Genomic DNA, 24867 nt, shown 5'->3' on the forward strand with positions numbered 1-24867 from the left:
GAGAGTTTAGAGTAGACTTGGAGAATTTCCTCCACAAACTCAAGATGGGTCTACTGTCAACAAACAAAGCTTTTGACCCAGTAGGAGATCTTAAGGAAGCTTTTTTTGTGGCATCTGCTCAAACATGTATTTCTATGCTTTTTTTGAAGTTGGCCTTCTGAGTGCTTTTGTAGAATAATTTGGCTGTGGATTCTTTGTTTTACAAGTAACAGTGAAGTGGGCATTTCAGCTTTGTTTTTCACCATCTCCTTACTTGCTATTCCTTGCTACCACCTACTCACTTAAATTAAAAGTAAAATACATCAAAGGTCATGTTCACTCCTTTCTGCACTGTGTTTTTAAATTTTGTCATTTTTCATACTATATTTATGTATGTATTTTACATCTATCCTATGCTCTCTCTTTCCAGCCCAGGGCTCACCTGTCAGTTTTGAAAGTTGATACTATCCAGTGGCATCTCCATTGTTTCCTCCTAGTAACAACCTCTGCCTTGTAGGGTTGAAGCCTATCTCCCTGGCCACTTTCAAGCTCTAGGCCATTCAAACCAGGGAACTCTGAATTTATTTCCATCCAGAGTTACCCCTTGAGTTCCATGACAGTGGCCTGTAACAGACATTTGGATTCTTTTCAGTATTTTACAGTTGTCTCACCTATATCTAACCTGGTAGCTTTTTTGCAAATATTTACCTGTAGGAAGCATTTGGCTGTTCCCTTTTTGTACTATTTTAGCAGTTTATAGGAGATATCAGTAATTACTTAATCACAACATGGTGGAGATGAAATAGAACCATTTCCTGGTAGGAACACTGTCTTGAATGGAGCAGCTGTGGAGAGCTTCTAGAGAGGAGCCTCTTGGTTGCACACTGTTAACGTTCCATGACTGTTAGAGAGGAAGAAGGGCATTGATTAGTCTGCTAGCTTGGTGGGGTGGAGATAGTATTATTTTCCTTGCATTCAGAATGGATGATCTGTACAAGGTGGGCAGTAGAGTTTAGAGGAGAAGTGAGGTCCAGATGCTTGCATTTCAGGTGGCTGTCCTTTTAAGGTGGGAATATGCAGGGAGGAAGTGGGAGGGACCTTGCTTGGCCAGAGCTTGGCTTAATTAGGGGAAAAATTTCCAATCAGGTTTGACAATCTGACCCACTTCCTCGGAGAAGGCTGACTGAGTTCACTTGTACGCATGTCCCAGATGCTTAGTAGCCTTCCAAACTCAGGCGTGGTAATCAAAACAACAGCTGAGCTGGAACTGCGGTACTTCCTCCTGGCAGGCAGTGATGACAGGCTACCTGCTTACTCCAGTTTCATGCTGACTCTGTGTACTTTGTTGATTTACTTATTTGCTGATACACCACACACATATGCATGCTTGCATGCATGCACGCACACACACATACTTCATATTTTAAAATACTTTAAAACAAACTCCCCTCCACCTCGAAATCCACTTTTGAGAACACCTCTAGGGTAAGATTCTGGAAGGTCTTCCCAGTGACTACTAAAGAATAGAGAGGAGGCAAATTTGGGTAGGTTGGTGTTTGGGTTTGTTAAAGCTGCCAGAAATGGAATAGCTTTTAAAAGGGGGAATTCATTAAGTTGCAAGTTTATAGTACTAAGGTGATAAAAATGGCCAAACTAAGGCATCCAGAGAACAATATCTTGACTCAAGAAAGGCCGATGGGTCCTGAACACCTCTGTAAGCTGGGAAGGTATGTCGCTGGCATCTGTTGGGGTCTTTGGCTTCTGGTTTCAAACAGCGTTCCTGGGGCATTTTCTTTCTGCGTCTCCTCTTGGCTCTGAAGTTTTCTTCCCTCTTAAAGGACTCCAGTAAGTGACCCACCTTGAATGGATGGAGACACATCTCCATGGAACCACCTAGTCATATGGTTCTACCTACAATTGGGTGAGTCACATTTCTATGTAAACTACTTAATAAAAAAGATCCCACCCTGCAATATTGAATCAGGAGTAAAGAATCTGGCTTTTTGGGGGGTAGACAACAGTTTCAAACTAGCACAGTTGGTTTTGCAGAATTGTGAATTTAGGGCAGCTTATTGTAGTGTAGGACTTTCTTGTCTTAGTGCCCAGAATATTCTATCCCTGCTTGGCCACTGGAAACTACCACCTGATGCTCTTCTAGAAACATAGCCATTGTTCTGGGGTGTTTGTCTGGAGGCCATTTTGGGGTTCTTTTGGTAACCTTCTGCCCAGTAGCCCACAACTTTCATACGTCTTCATGAACATTTTAAATGTGCTTTTGGGGGAAAGCTTAAACTGTGGGCCACCCTTGGTTGGGGAGGTTAAAGTAGTTGAGAAACTACTAACTGGTCCTGTAACCATATTTGAGTCACTTTACCTCTGTGTGACTCAGCTTCCTCTTTTGTAATCCTAGTACCTTCCAGATCTCTAACTTTTGTTCACTTTTTTCTAAGAAGTTACTTAAACAGGGTTATAGCATCTAAGCTACTGCTGACTAGACATTTCTTAGATTCCTCCTGCTGGCTGCCTTTGAGTCTCGATGAGAATGATATGCCAGTGCTCAGTCCCAGATCCCTAAAATTCCAGGATGTACTTAGAACTTGTCCACACAACTAGTTGCAGATTGAACAGACATCATCATTCGAGTTTTAATGGCGCTAAAACCTGAACTTTTACACCCATCCCCCTTCTTTTTGCTGGAATAGTCTAAAATAAATCCTAGACAGCAAATCATTTTATCTATAAATTCTTCATTTCCAAAAATCCTTTCTGGATAAATCCATCTCCAATCCTGGCTTTTTTCTGAAATGGCTGACTGCTTCTGCGTTAGGTTAAATCCTCATGTCGGGCACTATTCTCTCGGGTTTTGTCTTCTGAAAACTCAGAATTTTCCAGACCATTTATTTCTAGATTTTTTGTGCCCAAGAGTTCAGCTCTCAGCTTATCTCTCCTGTTGCATTTTACTATAAACTGCAAGGAGCAGCCAGACTGCATTTTCCACATTTAGCTTGGAAATTTCTTCTGCTAAATATCCAAGTTCATTACTTTCAAATTCCGCCTTCCATCTATAAAGAATGCCTTCTTCCCAGTTTTTAACAGCATGTTCATCATTTCTGTCTTAAAGCCTCAACAGAGATGTCTTTAGATTCCACACTTCTACCACAGTCTCTTCAAAGCATTCTAGGCCTTTTCTGTCAAGCTCTGCACAAACTTTTCCAGAATCTTCCCCCTATCTATTTAAAAAGCTGTTCCAACATGTTTGGTATTTACAAACTTAAGCACCCCCTACTTTTTTCTGGTACCAAAATCTATGTGTGTTAGTGAGCTGCTGGAATGTGATATACCAAAAATGGAATGACTTTTAAAAAGGGGAATTTATAAAGTTACAAGTTTATAGTTCTAAGGCCATGAAAATGCCCAAATTAAGCAAGACTATAAAAATGTCCAAATTAAGGCATTCAGGGATAGATACTTTGGTTCAAGAAGGCCGAGGATGTTTGGGGTTTCTCTCTCAACTGGAAGAGCACAGGATGACATCTGCCAGCTTTCTCTCCAGGCCTCTCAAGTGGCTTCCTCAGGGTTCTTTCCTTTCTGTTGGTTCTGGTGGCTCTGTTGTTTCTGACTCTCCAAAATGTTTCCTCTTTTAAAGGATTCCAGTAAATTAATCATATCTCCATCCAATCAAAGGTCACACCTACAGTTGGGTGTGTCACATCTCCTTGGAGATAATGTAATCAAAAGTTTCTAACCTACAGTGTTGAATCAGAATTAAAAGAGATGGCTGCTCCCACAAGATTGGATGAGGATTAAAACATGACTTTTCTGGGGATTCATAATAGATTCAAACTGGCACAATTTGATACCAACTTGACTTCTGTAGCATATACATATTCTGTTCTTGTACAACTTTCCTTTTCTTGGATTTGTTACAAATTATAGATTTGTGCATTATATGTTCAAAACCATGGATTTATCATTACTTTTTTTTTGTTATACATCTGTATTTTATCATCTCTGGGAGCAAGAAGTGGCATTACATACCAACAAAAACAATACAGTATTCCCAAACAGTTACCTTTACCGGAGGTCTTTATTTCTTGATATCACTTTGAACTATTATCTCATGTCCTTTTCTTTGAGTCTGAAGAACTCCTTCCGGCATTGTTTGTAGGCCAGACCTACTGGTGACGAACTCCTTTGGCCTTTGCTTGTCTGGAATGTTTTATCTATCCCTCACTTTTGAAAGACAGTCTTGCCAGATATAAAATTATAGATTGGCAGTTGTTTTCTTTCAGCGCTTTAAATATTTCAACCCACTGCCTTCTTGCCTCTGGTTCCTGATGAGAAATCGGCATTTAATCTAATTGGGACTCCTTTATACATAACATGTAGCTTTTCTCTTGCAACTTTTGGAACTCTTCCCTTTTTTTGCATTCAGCAGTTTTTTAGTATGTGACAGGGTGTATTTTTCTTGAAGATTGTCCTGGTTTTTTCTGTTGTTGTTCTCTGTGCTCCTTGCATATGCATATTCATGTCTTTTGTTACGTTGAGAAGTTTTCCGTTCTTTGTCTTTTAATCTTTTGTTGTACACTGTACATTTTAATATTTTAAAATGTTGACTCTGGGATTTAGTCCCTGAGATGTCTGTTTTTTGAGTTTGTAAAAAGCTGGTGATATGAGAGAGATTTTGCTGAGTGTCAGGAGATAATAAAACCAACCACATCTAAGCAAGAACACCTTTTACCATCTGTGTGAATTGGCTTTGTATTGACTGGTATTCCGTTTCAGAGTTCATCTGTCCCATCGGAAAGGTCAGACCCAGACAAATGTAAGGTATGGGGAGAACAATTTCATGGTATTTACGGTAATTTACCAGCCTTTTCCTCCTGCTCCACCCTGAATGCTGTGTGATGATCTGTTGGATTCTCAAGTTGTGAAATAGTTGATTCAGACAGTTCCTGCATGTTTTATATGGTGGAAAGATGATTCCCGGGACCTCGCTTCTACCACCTTGCCCTGAAAAAGATGTATTTCTTCATCTCCTTTTATTTTTTCACTTGTCCCTGTCTTCACAGCCACTCCCAAAGATATGAATTTGCACAGGACATGGGTTAATTTTGTAGGAATTTCCTATTTTGGGATTTGGCTGAATTTATCTGGTCCTCTCTTCTACTTTTATAAAATAGCATGTAGATCTAGTGGCTTAATTCAATTTTGGTTCACTTTTTTACATATTGATTCTTTATTGTTTGCCAAGAATATGTCCTTGCTGGTGCTGTACACTTTCTTATTTTAGCCAGCAAGGTTATGTTATCTGGATAACCAGGTTTTATTAATATTAGAATTGTCAGTGGGTTTATATGTTGTCAAATTGATCCATCCAATGTAAAGTTCCTCATCAATTTGTCCCTTACTGGTTTGAGCAGCCATCAGTGCTTTTGTTTTACCCATTATTTAATTAAGGGTTGTAAAATGATGATTTTGGAATTCTGTTATTCCTACTGTATTTATTAGCTATGATTCTTTCCCTCATTAATATATAGAAATGTCAGGATCAGTGTTTGGTTTTTCTTTCCCTTTGTTTTTCAGTTTGCAGTATGAGTTGTTATCCTAGCAACCTCCTAAAGTAACTAATGATTCTTTCACATTTTCATTTTCAGTATTTTCAAACCTACAGGATAGTTACACAACAATACAAAGAACACTACCGCATACAAAGAATGCCAACATATCCTTGTCCCCTCAGGTGGGCAGATACGCCAATTTTAAAATTTTCTGTATCATTTTATCTGTTTATCTATTCATCTGTCTTTCTTTCCATCTGTCTATTTACCGATCCTGAGCAAGTTTCCTGAACACTTGCTTAGAAGTTGTTTGTCATGCTCCTTGAACACTGAATGCTGCCATGTGTATTTCCCCAAAACAACGTTATTCACTGATGTAACCACCTTCAGTGTGGTTCTCGAGCTCTAGAAATTTAACATTGATAAAGCTTACAGTCTGTGTTTTAGTTTGCTAAACTGTTCAATGCAGATTACACGAAATTGAACGGGAATTTATTAGCTTACAAGGTTACGGTTTTGAGGCTGAGAAAAATGTCCAAATCAGAATTTTACTAGGCACCACTTTCTTCCTGAAGATCAACTGCTGGCGATCCCAGACTCCTTCTTCAGATGACCCCGCACATGGCAGTGTCTGCTGGTCTGTCCCTTTTCTTGTGTGTTGTGGTGCTTTCAGATTCTTGCTTCTCTGGGTTTCTCTCTTCTTCTGAAGTGCATTCTTTTATAAAGGATTCCAGTAAGAGGAATAAAACCCACCCTGAATAAGGTGGGTAACATCTTGTCTTTATCCTACTCACCATGAAGTTACAATGGGTCCATAGCCACACAAATGAATTAACTTTTAAAACATACTTTTCTGAGGTATATACAGATTCAAATCATCACAGTCTATATTCCAATTGTTTTGTATATCCCGATAGTGTTTCTTTGAGCCTTTTCTCCCCCTTGCTAGTTCCCATCCAGGATTGTGTACTGCATTTAATTATCATTGTCTCTTAAGTTGTTCTTCTTTACATACATATATATATATATATATATATACCCGGCATAAACTTTCTTCATCTCAGCTCCTCCCAAACATACCATTCAATGGGATTAATCACATTTGTAATATTGTGGTACCTCACCATCTTCCACAGTAAAACTTTCCCATCTTCCCAAAAGATTAAGCATTAACTCCCTATTCCCCCGCCCCTCCCCACCCTCTGCACCTGACAACCTGCCCTCTAATTTCTGTCTCTGTGAGCTTACATATTTTCTTAGTAGTCACCGTGGTTTAAATTCAGTATCCTAAATCTATAACACACTCATTTGCTTTAATTCCAACTTAACTTCAATAGTATTTAAAACTGTGTTCCTATGCTCCTCTGTCCTCACCACCTTTCTGTAGTTCTTGTCACAGATTACATGTATGTACTTCAGGAGTCCAAAACCGTTGATTTATCATTACATTTTGTGCATTTGCCTTTTAGGAAGTAAAACATGAGTTACAACCCAAAAATATAACAGGCGTGGAATTTGTATTTACCTGTTGTCATACTTTATTTCTTCATGTGACTTTGATCTGTTGTCTGCTGACCCGTACTTTAACCTGAAGAAATCTCTTTAGCATCTCTTGTAGGTCCAATCCAGTTGTATGAACTCCCTCGGCTTTTGTTTATATAGGAATCTTTTTTTTTTTTAATACACTCTAGGCATTCCTAGATTATACCATCTCAATCTTTAATATCTATCTTTCCTTCTGATTTCATTTATGTCCTCAGCCTTCCTCGCTCTATCATTCTCACATGCAGCTTCATTCAGTTTCTTAACATAATTATATTACAGTTAGGTAGTATTGTGTTGTCCATTTCTGAGTTTTTGTATCCAGTCCTGTTGCACAGTCTGTATCCCTTCAGCTCCAGTTACCCAATATCTTAGCCTGTTTCTATCTCCTGATGGTCTCTGTTATGAACAAAATATTCACCAAGTTTATTCACTAATGTCAGTTCATATCAATGAGACCATACAGAATTTGTTCTTTAGTTTTTGGCTAGTCTCACTCAGCGTAATGTTCTCAAGGTCCATCCATGTTGTTACATACTTCATAAATTTATTCTGTCTTAAAGCTGCATGATATTCCATCATATGTATATACCACAGTTTGTTTAGCCACTCGTCTGTTGATGGACATTTTGGCTGTTTCCATCTCCTTGCAATTGTAAATAATGCTGCTATTAACATTGGTGTGCAAATGTCCATTTGTGTCTATATAGGAATCTTTCTCTGTTTTCTAAGACAGTTTTGCCAGATTTAGAATTTTTAGTTGGCAATTTTTTGCTTCCAGCATTTTAAATGTCACTCCACTGCCTTCCTGCGTGGTTTCCAATGAGAAATCTGCGCTTTATCTTACTGAGTTTCCCTTATCCCTAACATGTTGCTTCTCTCTTGTGGCTTTAAGAATTCTCTCTTTTGGCAGTGGTGTGGTGTGGTGTGGTGTGATGTGATGTGGGTCTACTTGAGTTTATTCTGTTTGTCATTCATTGAGTATACTGGATATGTATATTCATTTCTTTGGTTAAATTTGGGAAGTTTTCAGCCGTTATTTCTTTGAGTATTCTCTCTGTTCCTTTGTTTCTTCTCCTCCTGGGACTCCCACAGTGTGTATATTACTGTGCTTGATATTCTCCCACAGGTTCTTAAGCTCTGTTCACTTTTTTTCATTCTTTTTTTTTTCTCCTCTCCCTCTGATTGGGTGATTTCAGTTGTCTTATGTTCACCTTTTCTGATTCTTTCTTCTTCCTGCTGCAGTCTGGTTGACCCCTTCTAGGGAATTTTAAATTTCGGTTGCTATAGTCTTCAATTCAAGTCTGCTTGGTTCCTTTTCTTAATACCCACCTCACTATTGATAGTCTCTTCGTGTTCATCTGTTATTTTCCTGATTTCCTTTAGTTCTTTGTCCATGTTTTCCTTTAACTTTTTGAGCATATTTCAGACTTTTTTTATTATTATCATCAAACCAAAACAACATGCAAACGTGAACATTCTTAATATGCAAACATTCTGTGCTTGGTGTACAATGAGTAGCTCACAGTATCATCACCTAGTAGTCTGTTCATCCCCATGATCATTTTTTAGAACATTTGCATCACTCCAGAAAAAGAAATGAAAAGAAGAAAGAGAAAACTCATGCAATACATACCATTTACCCCTCCTTCTCATTGACCGTTAATATTACCATCTCCTCAATAGATTTTAACCTTTGTTCCCCCAATTTTTTTCTATACCCCTCACTACTCCCTTTCATTGTTCACTGGTATTTCAATCTACTCAATTTATTTTAACATTTGTTCCCCCTATTATTTATTTATTTATTATTTTTTTTAATTTATTTATTTTTAATCCATATTTTTTTACTCATTACACCATTTTTAAAAAGTATTTGTCTGAAATGCCCAGGTCTGATGCTTCTTATGGATGATTTCTAATATTTTGATCTTTTCCATTGCCTGCACCAGTGCTTCCTACTTATTATTTACAATATATAAATATATGTAATATGTGTATATAAAATGTATATAGTATATTTTATTATTTTTTATTGAAATGTGGACTTTTTGATATTTTAATGAGATATTGCTGGAATTTAGTCTCTGCATTGTTTATTCCCTAAGCTTATATTGGCTTGTGTTATGACAGAACTTTCCTTGAATGCCAGGAGCTAAAAAACAAATAAGAAGGACAAATAGAAAACACCTTCCCAGTTTTTCCAGATAGTCCTGTGGAAGTGCTGCCTTTTGGGCTTATCCATACAATGACTTTGGTGTATAGCTTCAGGTCAAAATGTAGAGGCTTCTGTGAGCCTTTTTGTACATGCGTCTTGTCTTGGGCATGCCTGTGTGCCCCTAGAAATTTCCTTGTTTCTATAGTTCCAAATGTCCCCTCTTCCCTAGGAAGCAATTTCCTCATGGTCTTGGATACTGCACTGTATGTTCTACAGTCATATCCCCAAGCAGCATGACATGACTGCTCTCCCACAGCATTCGTAGGAGAGCTCAGTGAGCTGCCATCCACATGCAGGGTAATTTCTGGGTTGGTAAGGCCCTCAGGCTACCACCAGACAGGTTCAGGCTACATACTTCCTGTAAATGCACAAGGGTTATTCTGCTCCTTCTGGAACCAGGACCAGGGATTTGTACTGGAGCATGAGCTGGCTCCATGCTGAGCCAGTGAGGGATGGTGGAGGGCCAGGCAGAGCTACCTCTTATAAGTAGCTTTATTCTTGATTCAGTGCTCTGATACTGTATTCCCTTAACTGGTATCTGGAGATTTGAAAAAGATATCTATGCCATTTCTTGCTGTTGTTTAAAGCTTCTTTGAGGGGGACAGATCTCTGAAGCATCTCATTTCCCCTTCTTTATCAGGGTGGGGCTTCCAAATGAATTTCTTTTAAAGGACCTTTTGGAGTTTTACGTACCTGTGTTTTAATGCACTGCAGTCATCCTTCTTTCCGATGCTTAAATTGTGCTATTGCATGGAATTACGCATATCTGCGATTTGCTTCAAAATATTCCAGGGGAAGGGATGTGCACTGGGGAGTAGATGAATCATGATTGATCCTGAGTTGATAATTACTGAAACTGGGTAATGTGTTTGTTATACTGTTTTCTCTTTTCTCAAAGTTTTAAAAATTATCTCACTTTTTTTGCCATTGATCAACCCCTTGATGTTGGTGCCAGATTCCTTTTGATAATTTCTTTGATGCAAAGCATAAAGAGTCTCCAGTACATCTTATAAATATCCTGCCCCAGACCTGGAATCAACCATTTCTCTAAGGATCTCAGCTCCTTTTAGTGGAAAATTATATTTGAAGAACACATGGCCAAGGTTCAAGGGGTGCCTGTGCCAGCAGATTGTCTTGGCTTCTAGACTTTTTAGTGGACACAATTGAAAAATGTGTGTTTTACAGAAAAAGGAAAATGAATCAGGTGTTCAGGCCAATACTTGTAACTCAAATGAAAGATTACAGGAATTTTATTCAATTTTCACCTTATATTTACCTATTTTATGTTGATGGCTTTAATTTCTAACAACTTAATTACTCATTCATTTTATACTAAGTGTACATATATATGACACATCATATTATATATAATGTAATTTTCTATTATACATGGTGTGTATGTATATTAATAGGTATATTTAAAGAAAAGGAGGGAGAGAATGTTAATTTTAAATAATGATAATCAGTATTTTTACTAACTAGTCTACTATGGTTCATTTTATCTTTAAGATATGTCCCATTAGAGATATATAACCAAAAGAGTGCTTTTCACAATTATTGAAATAATTATTCTTCCTATAGTTTTGCTACCAACTTCATATACTGTTATATTCCTTTGTTTCAGTTTGCTTTCAATTTTCAGGGATTGCTTTCTTCCCCCTTTATGATTTCATGTGGCTCCAAAATTGAAATACAAGGAATACAAGGAATATTTGTTTTCCATCCTCGTTTCCTTCTCCCTATTTTTTCCTCTTCATAAAGAGAATTATTTTTATTAGTTCAGGTTTATTCTTCTATTGTTTAAAAAATTATATAAGCAATATAAAGTATTGTCTTTAAATATAAAAAAATTTTCCTCCCTTTCTTTCAAAGGTTAGCATACTGTACACTTATTAAGCCTGTTTATTTTTCACTTTATAATATATCATGGAAAATTCTTTAGATATGTTTGACCATTTTTATCAGACTAGCAATATGTCCTTATTTAAGTACATCATGTGAAACGGCAGCCTGTTATTAATTATGCCATAAAAAATTAGTAGCGTTAGTGACTTAACTGTGGGTTTTATGAAAAGTCTTTTTTCTTTGCTTCTCATCTTAGAACATAATAAATGCCTTACCACCCCCTACCCACCCCCCCTTTTTTTTCCTTCCTCAGTCTAAAAGAATTCCTACCCAAAGAATACATCAAGCAGAGAGGAGCTGAAAAGAGAATATTCCAGGTATGGAAAATGTACAGAAATTCATTATTCTCCTCATTCCCTGCCCTCATTTATTAGTGAGAGGAGCTTCAGCACGTGGTAATTTTGTACCCTGTACATGTACTCTGCTTATATAATAATAAATGATTAGTGACTCAAGAGTAAAGAAGCTGACAGTTCTACTTTCAGCAGATTTATTGTCTTAATCCGTACCTTTTTGCTAAAGGTTACTTAGCCCTTCTGAGAAAAATGTGCATACATTTAATTTTAAAAGGCATTATCTAGTAGCAGTGAAACAAGGTGAAATATACCATCAGATGCACTGGGGAGGCAGCTTCAAATAGCCTCTTTGTCCTAAGATTTGTTTCTTGAAACTGAAGTCTAGGAACTGATGTCTTTGTAGTTAATCCAGATTTATTTTAAAAGTCAAAGACTTGTTCATTTTAGGCAGCCAGTAGAAAAAGCCCTATCATCAGCTTGGTCATGAAACATTCACTCTAGTGAATCCAAGATATTGAAGTTTTCTTTGGTCTTGAAATATAAATAGCAATTGAAATATAAATTTCAGGTGTACAAAACACAATTTTGGTCCGATTTTGTTCCAAGTACTGTGATATAGAGGCATTTATAGATCCTGCTCTTTGAAAAATGTTTGTTGGTTGGGAGTTGGAATGATACTTTTCTTTAGAAGAACATTTTTATAGCTGTGATTTAAAGTTTTGGTTCTGAACCTTTTTAGGAGGAGGCCTTTGAAAATCCAGTTACAATTTTGGACCCTCTTATTCCATGCTGGCCAAGTATATGAATTGTTGCATACAGATGGGAGATATACAGAATGTTTAAGCTCTAGTTAAGAAACCCTGCTTTACCACCTTCTGTGCTGATCTTCAGTCAGAGCAGGACTCCTTACCATGAAGGGGCCTCTGACGCAAACCTCCCTAGACCTTCGTAGCTATCAGATGCACCGTGTGTAGTAACCACCTCTTGCCAAGTCTCCCTGCAGGCAGAGCTGCATTAATTTATCCTCTAATACTGTCGCTCTCACAGGAGCACAAGAACTGTGGAGAGATGAGTGAAATAGAAGCCAAGGTGAAGTACGTCAAACTCGCTCGATCCCTCCGGACATATGGTGTTTCCTTTTTCCTGGTGAAGGTGAGTTGGGTAGGACGGAGAGGGTGTTAACTGCCACAAGTTTATCTTCTGTTAAAGCGCTTGCTGTTAAGTTTGGGTTGTCGTATGTGGAGTCCTAGCATGCGCCGCTGGTCTGTGGTTGCAGACGTGGAGTACAAGAGCCACGAGGCTGACATGTGAACCCGGGCACCTCCAGTTCTCCCGGCATGTCCGCTTGACTCCCTGCCCCTGCTTCAGAGTGACTGAAACAATTAGTTCATTTTGACTTGTTATGTCTTTACCCCAAGAATGTTTTGCTTATGAAAGTCAAGAGTCCACTGTACAATTAAGTGAAGACCAAATAAAATTCATCTGGTAGATATAGTATGTAGTTTGTGTACTTTATTATGGGTCTTTGGTTTTTTTGTAGCCTTAAGATCTGTTTTAATGGAAATTGTTTGTCTTCCATTACAAACTGTTAAAAGGAAAACAATGTGTCTGTAATTTACCCTGTGAGTAAGCCAGAGTAGCCACTTGGTGGGTGTATTCTTAAATTAGCTAATAAATCTCATTAGCTCCATTCTCCTTTGCTCTTCCCATGCTGGGATACCTTGTTTTAGTCACCCACCTAACAGGTTTCATTGGTTTCCACTTGTTTTGCTGTGACCCTGGACCTCTTTCCTCTTGTCCTTTGCCCAAGAGAAATCTCCAGCATGTGACAGTTTCTTGTGTTGCTTGCCTCAAATGGAAGTATAAGTGGCTTTGTTGCAGCTTCTTCCAGGGATGAAGTTGCAAGGGCAGAGACAGGGTAGTTTAAAGAGGTTTCTTTACTCATAACAAAAAAGAACTGCAATGAAGGAAGTTAGTAATTGATTCTAGAATATTTGAAGATATGATGCTTTTCTTTTTTTTATTAATTAAAAAAAACTAACAAACAAAACATTTAAATATCATTCCATTCTACATATACAATCAGTAATTCTTAATATCACATAGTTGCATAGTCATCATTTCTTAGTACATTTGCATCGATTTAGAAAAAGAAATAAAATGATAATAGAGAAAAAAAAACTAAACGTACCATACCCCTTACCCCTCGCTTTCATTTACCACTATTGCAAACTGAATTTATTTTAAAGTTTGTTCCCCCTATTATTTATTTTTATTCCATATGTTCTACTCTTCTGTTGATATAGTAGCTAAAAGGAGCATCGGACATAAGGTTTTCACATTCACAGAGTCTCATTGTGGAAGCTATATCATTGTTCAATCATCATCAAGAAACATGGCTACTGGAACACGGCACTACATTTTCAGGCAGTTCCCTCCAGCCTCTCCACTACATCTTGAACAACAAGGTGATATCTACTTAATGTGTAAGAATAACCTCCAAGATAACCTCTCGACTCTGAAATCTCTCGCCATTGACACTTTGTCTCATTTTACTCTTCCCCCTTTTGGTTGAGAAGGTTCTCTCAGTCTCTTGATGTTAATTCTCAGCTCATTCTAGGGTTTTTCTCAGTCCTTTGATGCTGAGTCTCAGCTCATTCCAGGATCTCTGTCCCACGTTGCCAGGAAGGTCCACACCCCTGGGAGTCATATCCCACGCAGAGAGGGGGAGGGTAGTGAGACTGCTCATCATATTGGCTGGAGAGAGAGGCCACATCTGAGCAACAAATGAGGCTCTCTTGGGGGTGACTCTTAGGCCTAAATTTTAAGTAGACTTGACTTATCTTTTGTGGGGTTAAGTTTCATGTGAACAAACCCCAAGACTGGGGGCTCAGCCTATAGCTTTGGTTGTCCACACTGCTTGTGAGAATATCAAGAATTCAACTTGGGGAAGTTGAATTTCTCCCCACTCTCACCATTCCCCGAAGGGGGCTTGGCAAATACTTTTCCAGTCACTGATCAGATCACTCTGGGATTCATCGGGGGATCACTCTGGACAAACCAACAAAATCCCATGTGCTACCTGAGATTCCAAGCACTTATGACATTCAGTATGGTGCTTTTCTTGATTCCACTTTTTATTGGACCAGGCTGCTTCGTTTGGGGAAGGAGGAATAAATATGCCATACTACAGAGAGGTGCATGCTTCTGTTAATCAGTTATATCAGCCCCTAGTTTTACATAAAAACAATGCTGGTGTCCTTGACAATGAAGAAAGCCTATATTACTCACTTTGATTTTAGGGAAAACAGTTTAGAAGTTGACTGTTAAATTTGATGGGAGTTTTAAACAGTCACTGAATTTTCTTTGTTTTATTAGAGAAATTGTAAGTTTATAGAAAAAGCTGGCAGAAAATGGCGAGTTTCCATTTACCTCTCCCCAGACACCTAGTTTTCCTTATTATTAACACCTTGCAGCAGTGTGGTACCTTTGTAACAATTGAGGAAACAAAATTATTATAATTATACTATTAAAAATAGTCTGTGGTTTACATTAAGATTTGTTTGTGTTGTTCAATTCTGTATATATGGTACAACATATATACAACCTAAATTTCCCTTTTCTACTACCTTCAGATAAATGATTTAGTCATGTTAATTACATTCATAATGTTGTATGCTATTATCATCATCCATTACCAAAACTTTTCCACCGCCCCAAACAGAAACTCTGTACGAATTATGTATTAACTCACTAGTCTTTACCCTCACCAGGGTCAGATTCCAGGTGAACAGTTTTCTAGTTTCTGACTGTGAATTTGTTTTTTCTGATTACTTAATATCAGTGAGCTCATGCAGTATTTGTCCTTTTTGGTCTGGCTACTTTCACTCAATATGATGTTTTCAAGGTTCTTCCATGCTATCACATGCATCAGAATTTCATTCCTTTTTATGGCTGAATAATATAGTTCATTGTATGTATATATCATATTTCATTTATCCATTCTTCCCCTGGTGCACACTTAGATTGCTTCCTTCCTTTGGCAATTGTGAATAATGCTGCTTTGATCATCAGTGTGCAGATATCTATTGACACTCTTGCTTTCAATTCACATCCCACTGGAAGTAGGATTGATCAGTCATATGGTGGTCATTCTATACTTAACTTTCTGAGGAATCCCCAAACTGTCTTCCACAGTGGCTGGACATTTTATATTCTAACCAACAGTGCCTATTACTCTGTATCCTTGCTAACACTTATTATTTTCTTCTTTTTTTAATGGTGGCCATTCTAGTACATTTAAAATGGTTACATTGTGGCTTTGATTTGCTAATGATATTTAGCATCTTTTCATGTGCTTATTAGCCATTTGTATATCTTCTTTGGAGAAATGTCTAGTCCAGTCTTTTTCCCATTTTATAATGGGTTGTTTATCTTTTTTTTGTTGAGTTGTATTCTTTATGTATTCTGGATATTGAACCTGTATTGGATATGTGTTTTCCAAATATTTTCTCCCATTGTGTACGTTGTCATTGTACTTTCATGGTGAAGTCCTTTGCAAAAAAGTTTTTAATTTTGACAAAGTCCCATTTATTGATTGATTGATGATTGCTGTGCTTTTGCGTACTAAGAAACCATTGCCTAGCCCAGGGTCCTGAAGATGCCTCCCTATGTTTTCATGTAGAAGTTTTGTAGTTTTGTTTCTTTGACCCTTTTGAGTTGATTTTTGTATTATGTAATGAGGTAGGGGTCCACCTTCTTTCCTTTGCATCTGGATTCCAGTTTTCCCAGTACCACTATCAGTGAATTTTTTAATGGATATGAATGTGTTCTAGATAATAATGATACCATTTCTCAGTGTTTATACTAGAGTTATAGCATCTAGTAACTATTATATGTCAGGCATAAGTCATTCAAATCTATCAACAACCCAGTGGTGGAACTATTACCATTATCTTTTTCTTTTTTAACATGAGCAGGCACTGGGAACTGAACCCAGGTCTCCAACATTGCAGGCGAGAATTCTGCCACTGAATCACTGTCGCCCACCCTACCATTATCTTTTAATAGATGAGAAAATTTTGGAGGCCCACAGAGATCAAATAACTTAGCTGGGACCATGATCCTAGTACCTGGAGGCCCAGACCTTGAATTCAGGATTCTCTTACGTCAAAAGTCTATGTTCCCTGTCACTGACCTAGATAGGGTGACCCTGTTTGAGATTAGTCACCTGCCTTCACCATCCTTACCATTTGCTGGCCATACAGTCTTTGTCTCAACCACTCGGCTTTGCATTTGTAACATGAAAACAGTCATAGGCAGTACATAAATCAGAGGCATGTCTGGGTTCACATGGGGCTTTATTTATAGACTGAAATTTGAATTTCACGTAATTTCCACATCACAAAATACTCTTCCTCTTTTGATTGTTTTTCAACTATTTAAAATTGTAAAATCATTTTTGGCTCTCGGGCTATAAAAAAAAAAACAGGCAGTGGGCTGGATTTAGCCCTTGGGGCATAGTTTGCTAACCTCTGATATTTTGAATGTCTGCAAGCCATATAGTTAGCACATAGGAAACAGTGTTTCATTGCAGTTTATATGCTTTGAAAAAAAAGACCAGGGTTTGGATCCTGGCTTTGCCCCTTAACAGTTTTGCCTTGATAGCTTACCTTACCTCTGTGTGCTCCCCTGTAAAATTGACTTTTTCAAGGCTTAAATGAAGCCATATAGATATGACTGTTTCATATAAGATCTCAGTGAATGGGAACAATAAATGTCTATAGTATTCTGCCATTGAGGCTTATTTTGCATTTCAGCATAATCTGATAATCATAATCCCATAAACAATGGTAAGACCTTTCCCTTGATTTGAAAAGGATGTTGTTCCTTTCCCGGAAGGCCTTGTGTAAACCTTCTCACTTCTAATTTTTCATTTGATGTTTCCCTGCAGGCTTAGCCATGGCCTTGAGGTGAATTACCTGAAGCATTGGCCTGCCCCAGCACTCCCCCCCCCCAACTGTAAAAGCATCACAGAGGGAATTTAGAAATGTGAGTTAAGTCAAAATGCATTGCCAATAGTTTTTGGAGAGAGAGATGACTAATAAACTGGACCTTTACTGCCCAGTTGGGCTCTTAACCAGCATCCCTTTCTGCCGCACTCTTAAAAGAAGTACCTGTACTGATGGCAAAGCAACACACACACACACACACACACACACACACACACGCACGTTCACACATTCACACATTCACACACATACACATGCCAGGCTTTGGCCCCAGGCCAACATAGAGCTCCAGTGAACTCAGCGGAGTTACGTGGAGAACCTCTTGGTCTTAGGCCACATTCCAGTGAGGACATAGAGCTAAAACATGCCAGAAGCTTAGCCCACTTGTTTCCCACCCAATTCTGAATCTCAGATGTAATGTTGTAAGCAATGTAAAGAGCAGTCAGCCTCTGCATCTGTGAGAAGAGCAGACTTGGTCAAAGTTAGCTGCCAGACCTGAAGCCATAGGAAAGGTCCAGCCATGGTTGAAAGAGGAGGGACAGGCTTATAACAGATCCTGTGTCTCCTTGGTGTGATGCTTACATTCTCCTGCCTCTAAGTTGTGGCATTGTATAGACATTGTCAGAAACAAAACCAACCTATTGAACACTACCTCTAGAGAGGTGTTTCCATATGGCTGGCAAAATCACAACCAGAGTCTCTTTTTGTGTGTCTGTGTGTGAGAAAGACGGGTCTTTATTAAAGCTTGCCTGCTTTTTCCTACTGGAGATAAATGGATGCTGTCTGTGTAGTTGATGGAGAGGAGAGATGTGGGTGGAATGAGACGCCAGGCATAAGAAGGAAGGGGGGACTTACTACCCTATCAATCTCCTAAAGTGCAGGTCTTGCCCCTGCGGGTCCAAGACAGGTGTCTGTGTCAGGGATGACCCTAGTGGCGACTCTAGACAGGTGTCTGTATCAGGGATGACCCTAGTGGCGACTCTAGACAGGTGTCTGTATCACGGATGACCCTAGTGGCGACTCTAACTTTCTCCAGCTGCTCCGTGTTTTGTGGCTAGGAGCTGAAGTGATGTCTCTCTTGGCCGGGGTCTCTATTGCTTAGTTTCAGTATATATATATATATGTATATATGTATACATATATTTTTTTCGCATGTTATGTGGCAGGGGTCACATTTCATTCTTTTTTCCATTGCAGCACCAGTTGTTGAATTTTTGTTCGTTTGTCTTCATTTGTTTGTTTGTTTTGGAAAGTGCGTGGGCTGGGAATCGAACCCACATCTCCTGCATGGCAGGTGAGAATTCTACCACTGAACTACCCTCGCACCCACTAATTTCAGTGTGTTTTGAGTTCCTTAGATGCCCCTTCCTACAACTGTGACTCTGAAGAAATGCCACCATAAGTGATTTGCTTGTTCACCGTGGCGGCTTTCCCAAGCCAGAATGATCTTGATGAGAATGAGGGCAATCCGTCGGGATGCTGTCTTCCCTCCCGCCCTTCCTCACCCGGAGCGCTTCTCTGGGGAGAGGTGCAGATGGCAAAGGATGCGAGCAGCTGCAAACCATATTTTATTCCCAGTCTCTTGCCTGGGTCCCAGCAGCTGGGCTTGCGCCGACACTGAGCGACTAAATGAGCCGCCTACAACCTTCTCAACCTAATCTCCCAGTAGTTGCTGAAGCCAAATTAGATTGGCCTCCTTGTCCACCCTGTATCGATTTCACCCCTTGTGGAAATGGCCTCTTCTTAAAAAGAATCTGACCCTTCTCAGTGTTTTTTGTTTTGTTTTGTTTTTGTGGCTTTTTTTTTTAAGGAACTGGAGGTCCTTGGGTGTGGTGTTCCCCTTGGACACCCAGAGGGCCTTGACACAGTCAGTGCCCACTCCCGGGAGGGAGCTGGAGGTGTGCTGGGACCAACAGGCCTGAGGGCTGGTGAAATGCTCGTGGGGGTGGGGGGTGGGCTGATTTTTATCTTTCCTATGGTTATTTCTACCAGAAGCTGGGAAAGTGTGGACAGTCTGCTTTTTTTTTAATTTTAACTTTTTTATTGTATAGTATAAAATATATACAAAGCAAAGAAATGAAAAAGCAATAGTTTTCAAAGCACTCTTAAACAAGTGGTGACAGGACAAATCCCAGAGTTTGTCATGGGCTATCATATGATCCTCTCATATTTTTCCTACTAGCTGTTCCAGAATATAAGAGGCTAGAGTGCTTAAATATTTTTTTATCATCACAATTGACTTTTTTTCCTTCTTTTTTTGTGAAAAATAACATATATACAAAAAAACTACAATTTCAAAGCACAGCACCACAGTTAGCTGTAGAACATATTTCAGAGTTTGACGTGGATTACAATTTCACACTTCTAGGTTTTTACTTCTAGCTGTTCTAAAATCACTCAAAGAGATACCAATTTGATGATTCAGCATTCAAATTCATTTGCTAAGTCCTATCTTCTATATATAATTCTCCCATCACCTTTGATCTTTCCATCCCTCTCTTTAGGGGTGTTTGGGCTATAGCAATTCTAAATTTTTCATATTGGAAGGGTCTTCACTAATATGGGGTAGGGAGATGAAACTATCTGATGTTCTGGAGAGGCTGGGCTAGGTTTCAGGACTTGTCTAGACCAGGGACCCATCTGGAGGTTGTAGGTTTCTGGGAAGTAACTCTAGTGCCTGGAACCCTTGTGGAATCTTATATATTGCCCTAGGTGTTCTTTAGGATTGGCTGGAATGGTCCTGGTTGAGGGTTGGCAGGTTATGATAGGTAGCCAAGGTGTAACTGAAGCTTGTGTAAGAGCAACCTCCAGAGTAGCCTCTCGACTCTGTGTGAACTCTCTCTGCCACTGATACTTTATTAATCACACTTCTTTTCCCCCTTTTGGTCAGGATGGAATTGTTGATCCCATGGTACCAGGTTTGTATTCATCCCTGGGAATCATCTCCCACATCACCAGGGAAACTTTCACCCCTGGATGTCATGTCCCACGTAGAGGGGAGAGCAATGATTTCACTTGCAGAGTTGGGCTTAGAGAGAGTGAGGCCACATCTGAGCAACAACAGAGATCCTCCAGAAGTAACTCTTAGACATGCCTATAGGTAGTCTAAGCTTCTCTGCCACCTACCTAAGCTTCACAAGAGTAAGCCTCATGATCGAGGGCATGGCCTATTATTGATTTGGGTGTTCTTAAAGTGTGACACAGTATCGGGTGATTCCCTGATGGTAAGGTTTAATAGTTCCATTTTCTTTCTCCTCTTCCTCAGGGGACTTTGCCAATACTTTTTAATTATCTGATTAATATAATCTAAGATGTTTCCAGGCATTACAATAATCTATACAGGATTAAAGGACCTCTTTCTTATTCTGTGCTTCCTGTTTTTCAGTTGCTCAAATGAGCTGTACAGATAGGTTGAATTAGACTATGCACTACAGAAAATTTCAGTTCCAGATCAAATAAACCTTTCTTCTATTGGTCTCAAAGAGTATCTAAGATATAGACACTGTCTTCCTTACCCCTGTGTTCTGAATTACTTTAACCCCAACTTGTTCAGCTTCGTTCTTATCCGTAAATATCACGTTATATATATAAAACAGCCTCTCAAAATTGAGAAATAAAAATCACCACTCTGGACTTAATGTGTCTGCTCTCAAAGCTTACCATCTAAGCCCCTGTGTTCTTATAAGCATTTTCTAAAGGTGATGATACCATTCTTGTTCTTTTGTTTCTGGCTTATTTTTGGACAGTCTCTTTTTGAAGTCAGAGAAATGTTTCTGCTGCTATAATTTATATTTAAATCTTAAATGTTACCATTCAGCACTGTCTGCCTTGGGCAGTTTCATCTTTGTGTACACACAACCACATATAGATACGTAGTGTGTGTGGCAGTGTATCTGTGGATTCCTCTGAGGATAGTGTGTCGGATATTGCTAGGTTTCCTCTCAAGAGATCTATAAACCTTCAGCAAGTATGATAGGGACTGGCATTTTGAATTTTTTTTATTGACAATAAAAATACACAGTCACTAAGTAACATTTTGGAAAAAAGGAAAAGCACAAGAAAATAATACAAATAACAGGAGATGATCATTGACATTTTTTCATGTAGCGGAAAAATGCTTGTTCTTAAAATGGTATTTCACATAGTATGATAATTCTATATATATGTTTTATATTTTGTTATTTTTAAAATGTGTGTAATTTATTGCCATAAAACCAATTGTTTTCTTATAGGGATTTTTAATAGTTGCAGAATAGTCTTGTTATTTGACTGTACTACCATTTAGTTATCATATCCTCAATTTTGGAAAATTTTGGTTGTTTCTAGTTTTATGCTATGACGAACTTGCTTGTGCTTTCTTAGCATAAATCTTTTTAAAAAAAATTATTTTCTGTAAGTGAGCTGTTTCAAAGGTATGAACATTTTTAAGACTTTGTGGGAGATATTGACACAATTTCTGTCTTCCATAAATGCTTTACCATTTTAAACACCTATCAGTAGTGGTCCTTACCTTCCTCAATTCTGAATATTAACAAAAAAATATTCTGCTATTTGCGTGATTGAAATTTTACCTAAATTTCTATTCATGTTCTTTGCCAGTTATTTTTGTTGATTTACACTTTTTACATATACAGTAATATGAAATATTTTATTATCATATTTGTTGCAACTATTTATTCCCCAGTCATTTGCTTTATTTTCTTCTATTTTTCTGTTGTTGTTTTTTTTTAGCTGTACCAAAGTCTATATATTTTGCAGTTAAAGCTATTGATACTTACCTTTATCATTTCTTAGTTTTGTGTTTTTGCTAAAAAGTCCAATTGTATGTTCTCCCTAAAATATTAATCCGTCTTGAATATGCTTTGGTAGGAGAGTGAGATAAAGATTCATTATTTTAATAGATATGGTTACTATTTTTTAAAAAGATCAGGAAAACTAATCATAAGAGATTTTTTAAGAATCAGTGTTTGTTTAAAATACCAACAAGAAAGAAACTAAACGGAAATAATATTTGAGAGATTTTTAAAAAATGGTACTGTGTGTCTCATCATAATAAGAAGTTTCTACTTTGGCAGATTGTAGTCAATTTTAGATAGCTCAAGTGTGGTACTTAAATGCCCCATCAGTCTTCTTAGTTGGTTACTGGTTGTGATAACATTTGGAATTCACATCAGCTTCTTCCTTTCTGCGCCATTCTGTCCTTTCTGTCTTTTCTGTCACTGTTTCTGTTTTGGAGCAACCTGTCTTCCTGAATGGCATCCCTTTCTGGTCTTCCCAAAATGGCATTCTTTCCAGAAAGAAAACCTTTGTGGTCTTCTGGTATCGCTTGTTCAGCTTTTTCAAATTATTCCCCATCCCTTTAATTTAGTGTGCTTCTTACTTAGCCTTAAAACACTGGTTTTCCAATGACGCTCGGCCTGTTTGAACCCCAGCATACATAAATTAACTGCAGATAAAACATTGCAAAATTACTTCTCTCTTGGCAAAATCAGATGAATCAAAGAAAGAGCAGTGACTCTTGGGATCTCTTCTTTCAGGAAAAGATGAAAGGCAAGAACAAACTGGTGCCTCGCCTGCTGGGTATCACCAAGGACTCGGTGATGCGTGTGGATGAGAAGACCAAGGAAGTGCTGCAGGAGTGGCCCCTCACCACGGTCAAGCGCTGGGCAGCTTCGCCCAAGAGCTTCACACTGGTAGGGACTCATAGAGGGCATCGAGGAGGCCAGCATGGCCTTGCTGGTGTCATGGGGGCAGGAGATAGGACAGATCCAAGCCTGTTGGGTTTCCCCAGCCTTAGAGAGCCCATATGGAGAGGGGAAGATGGTAGAAGTCCATCTGCCACAGGACAACTGAGTGATATTGGCAAGCCTGGGTTTATTTAGCCACCACTTCCTTCCAGTGCTCTATGTCTTCCTCAGTCCATTAACTAGGGAAGAGCACAACACCAGAATGGTTCTGTGTTCTGTATTCCTGAAGACATCCCTAGCATGCCCTGAAGATCACACAAAGGCCTCCTCTGTATCTCTAGTTGTTTTAGAAATTCCTAAGAATTCCAGTATCTTGTTGAGGAGTGTTTATCCCGGCTGCCTAGAAAGTGTGGTATATAGAGGAAATAGTCTAGACTTTGGGATTAGTATTGAAAACCCCAGTTTATTTCCCAGCTCTTTGTCCTTGCTCAAGTTTCCTCTCCTTGCTGAGACTTAATTTCCTCAGCCATAAAATGGGATAGTAATATCTGCTTCATGGGATTGCTAGGATTAAGTGAGATGGCGACAATGAAATGCTTGCTGTAAAATTTTTGTAAAGTAGAAAGAATACTCGTTCCACCTTTAAGCCTCAGAATTCTCCTCCCAACCTCAGAATATATTGTTAGCAGAGTATAACTACATAGCCTTAAATGTAGCCATATTTACATGTAAGATTAGACAGGACGAATATTTGTAGGGCAGGTTGAGCAATGAGAAAAACCAAAAAATGTTAAAATTTGCCAAGCCCTTCAGCACTCCTGAGGTACACTGTTCTCCATCTCCTCTGGACAGTAGAAATGTCAGCAGGCATCTAGGCAAGACCTCGTCATTGGGTATCAGCCAAGAAGGTGTAAGGAAGGGGCCTTGCAGGAGTAACTCAGGTGTCTGTTGTGATCACTGATGAATGGACTCAGGCGAGTTGGAAGAAGTCTTCAGGAATCATCCTCCTTTCTTCCCATAGACCAGCAACAACTGTACCTGTTACTGGTACAGTTACAAGATGGGTGACCCTTAAAAGTTGGGTGTTAATACTTAGAGAGCCGAGTGCTCATCTTTCACTGTGGGAAGTCAGTGGGTAATTTCTAAAGTAGAAAAATTAAATATCAGTATAAACACGTTATTTAGAAATATAAGAGAAACTTCCAAGAGTTAAAATGGTTACCTTTGGAAGGATGGTAACCATCCACAGGTTGAGGATGGGAATGGATAGGGACAGCTGTGTTACACATCTGGTAACACTGTTTGACTTTTTAAACTAGGCCTAAATACTACTTTAAAAAAAGTATTTAAAAAATAAATAGAAATAGTGGTGAATCTCGGTACCTAATTGAAGTACAGAGAGTATGAATATCATTTCCATTAAAGTATAAAGTTACATTAAAAAGTGTGCCCTATTCCTAGCCTTTATTTAATTTCCAAGTGTTTGAAAAGTGTTCGTTTGTCTCTTTCTGTTACTGTTAGTTTGAGTCCATTATGGTTAGGGAACATATTCTGTATGAGTTCAAGTCTTCTAAATTTATTAGGGTTTGTTCTAAATCCCAGGAAATGGTCATCACTGGTATTCAAATGTTCCAGGAGTTCCAGCGTGAAAAGAATGTGTATTTTGCT

At 38.6% G+C, this 24867-nt stretch overlaps 1 protein-coding gene across 11 annotated transcripts in view; it reads left to right on the forward strand.

The window, feature by feature from the left end:
• TLN2 (talin 2) overlaps window positions 1–24867 on the forward strand; it is a 491250-nt gene that overhangs the window by 290054 nt on the left and 176329 nt on the right. For all 11 annotated transcript variants that reach the window (XM_077128095.1, XM_077128103.1, XM_077128097.1 and 8 more), the window contains 3 exons: window positions 11459–11522; window positions 12549–12653; window positions 23050–23205. In XM_077128095.1, coding sequence (XP_076984210.1) covers window positions 11459–11522; window positions 12549–12653; window positions 23050–23205 — 325 coding nt within the window. The remainder of the gene's footprint in view (window positions 1–11458; window positions 11523–12548; window positions 12654–23049; window positions 23206–24867) is intronic.

Source organism: Tamandua tetradactyla, chromosome 14 (genome assembly GCF_023851605.1).
Source record: "Tamandua tetradactyla isolate mTamTet1 chromosome 14, mTamTet1.pri, whole genome shotgun sequence".
NCBI classification, from domain to species: Eukaryota; Metazoa; Chordata; class Mammalia; order Pilosa; family Myrmecophagidae; genus Tamandua; species Tamandua tetradactyla.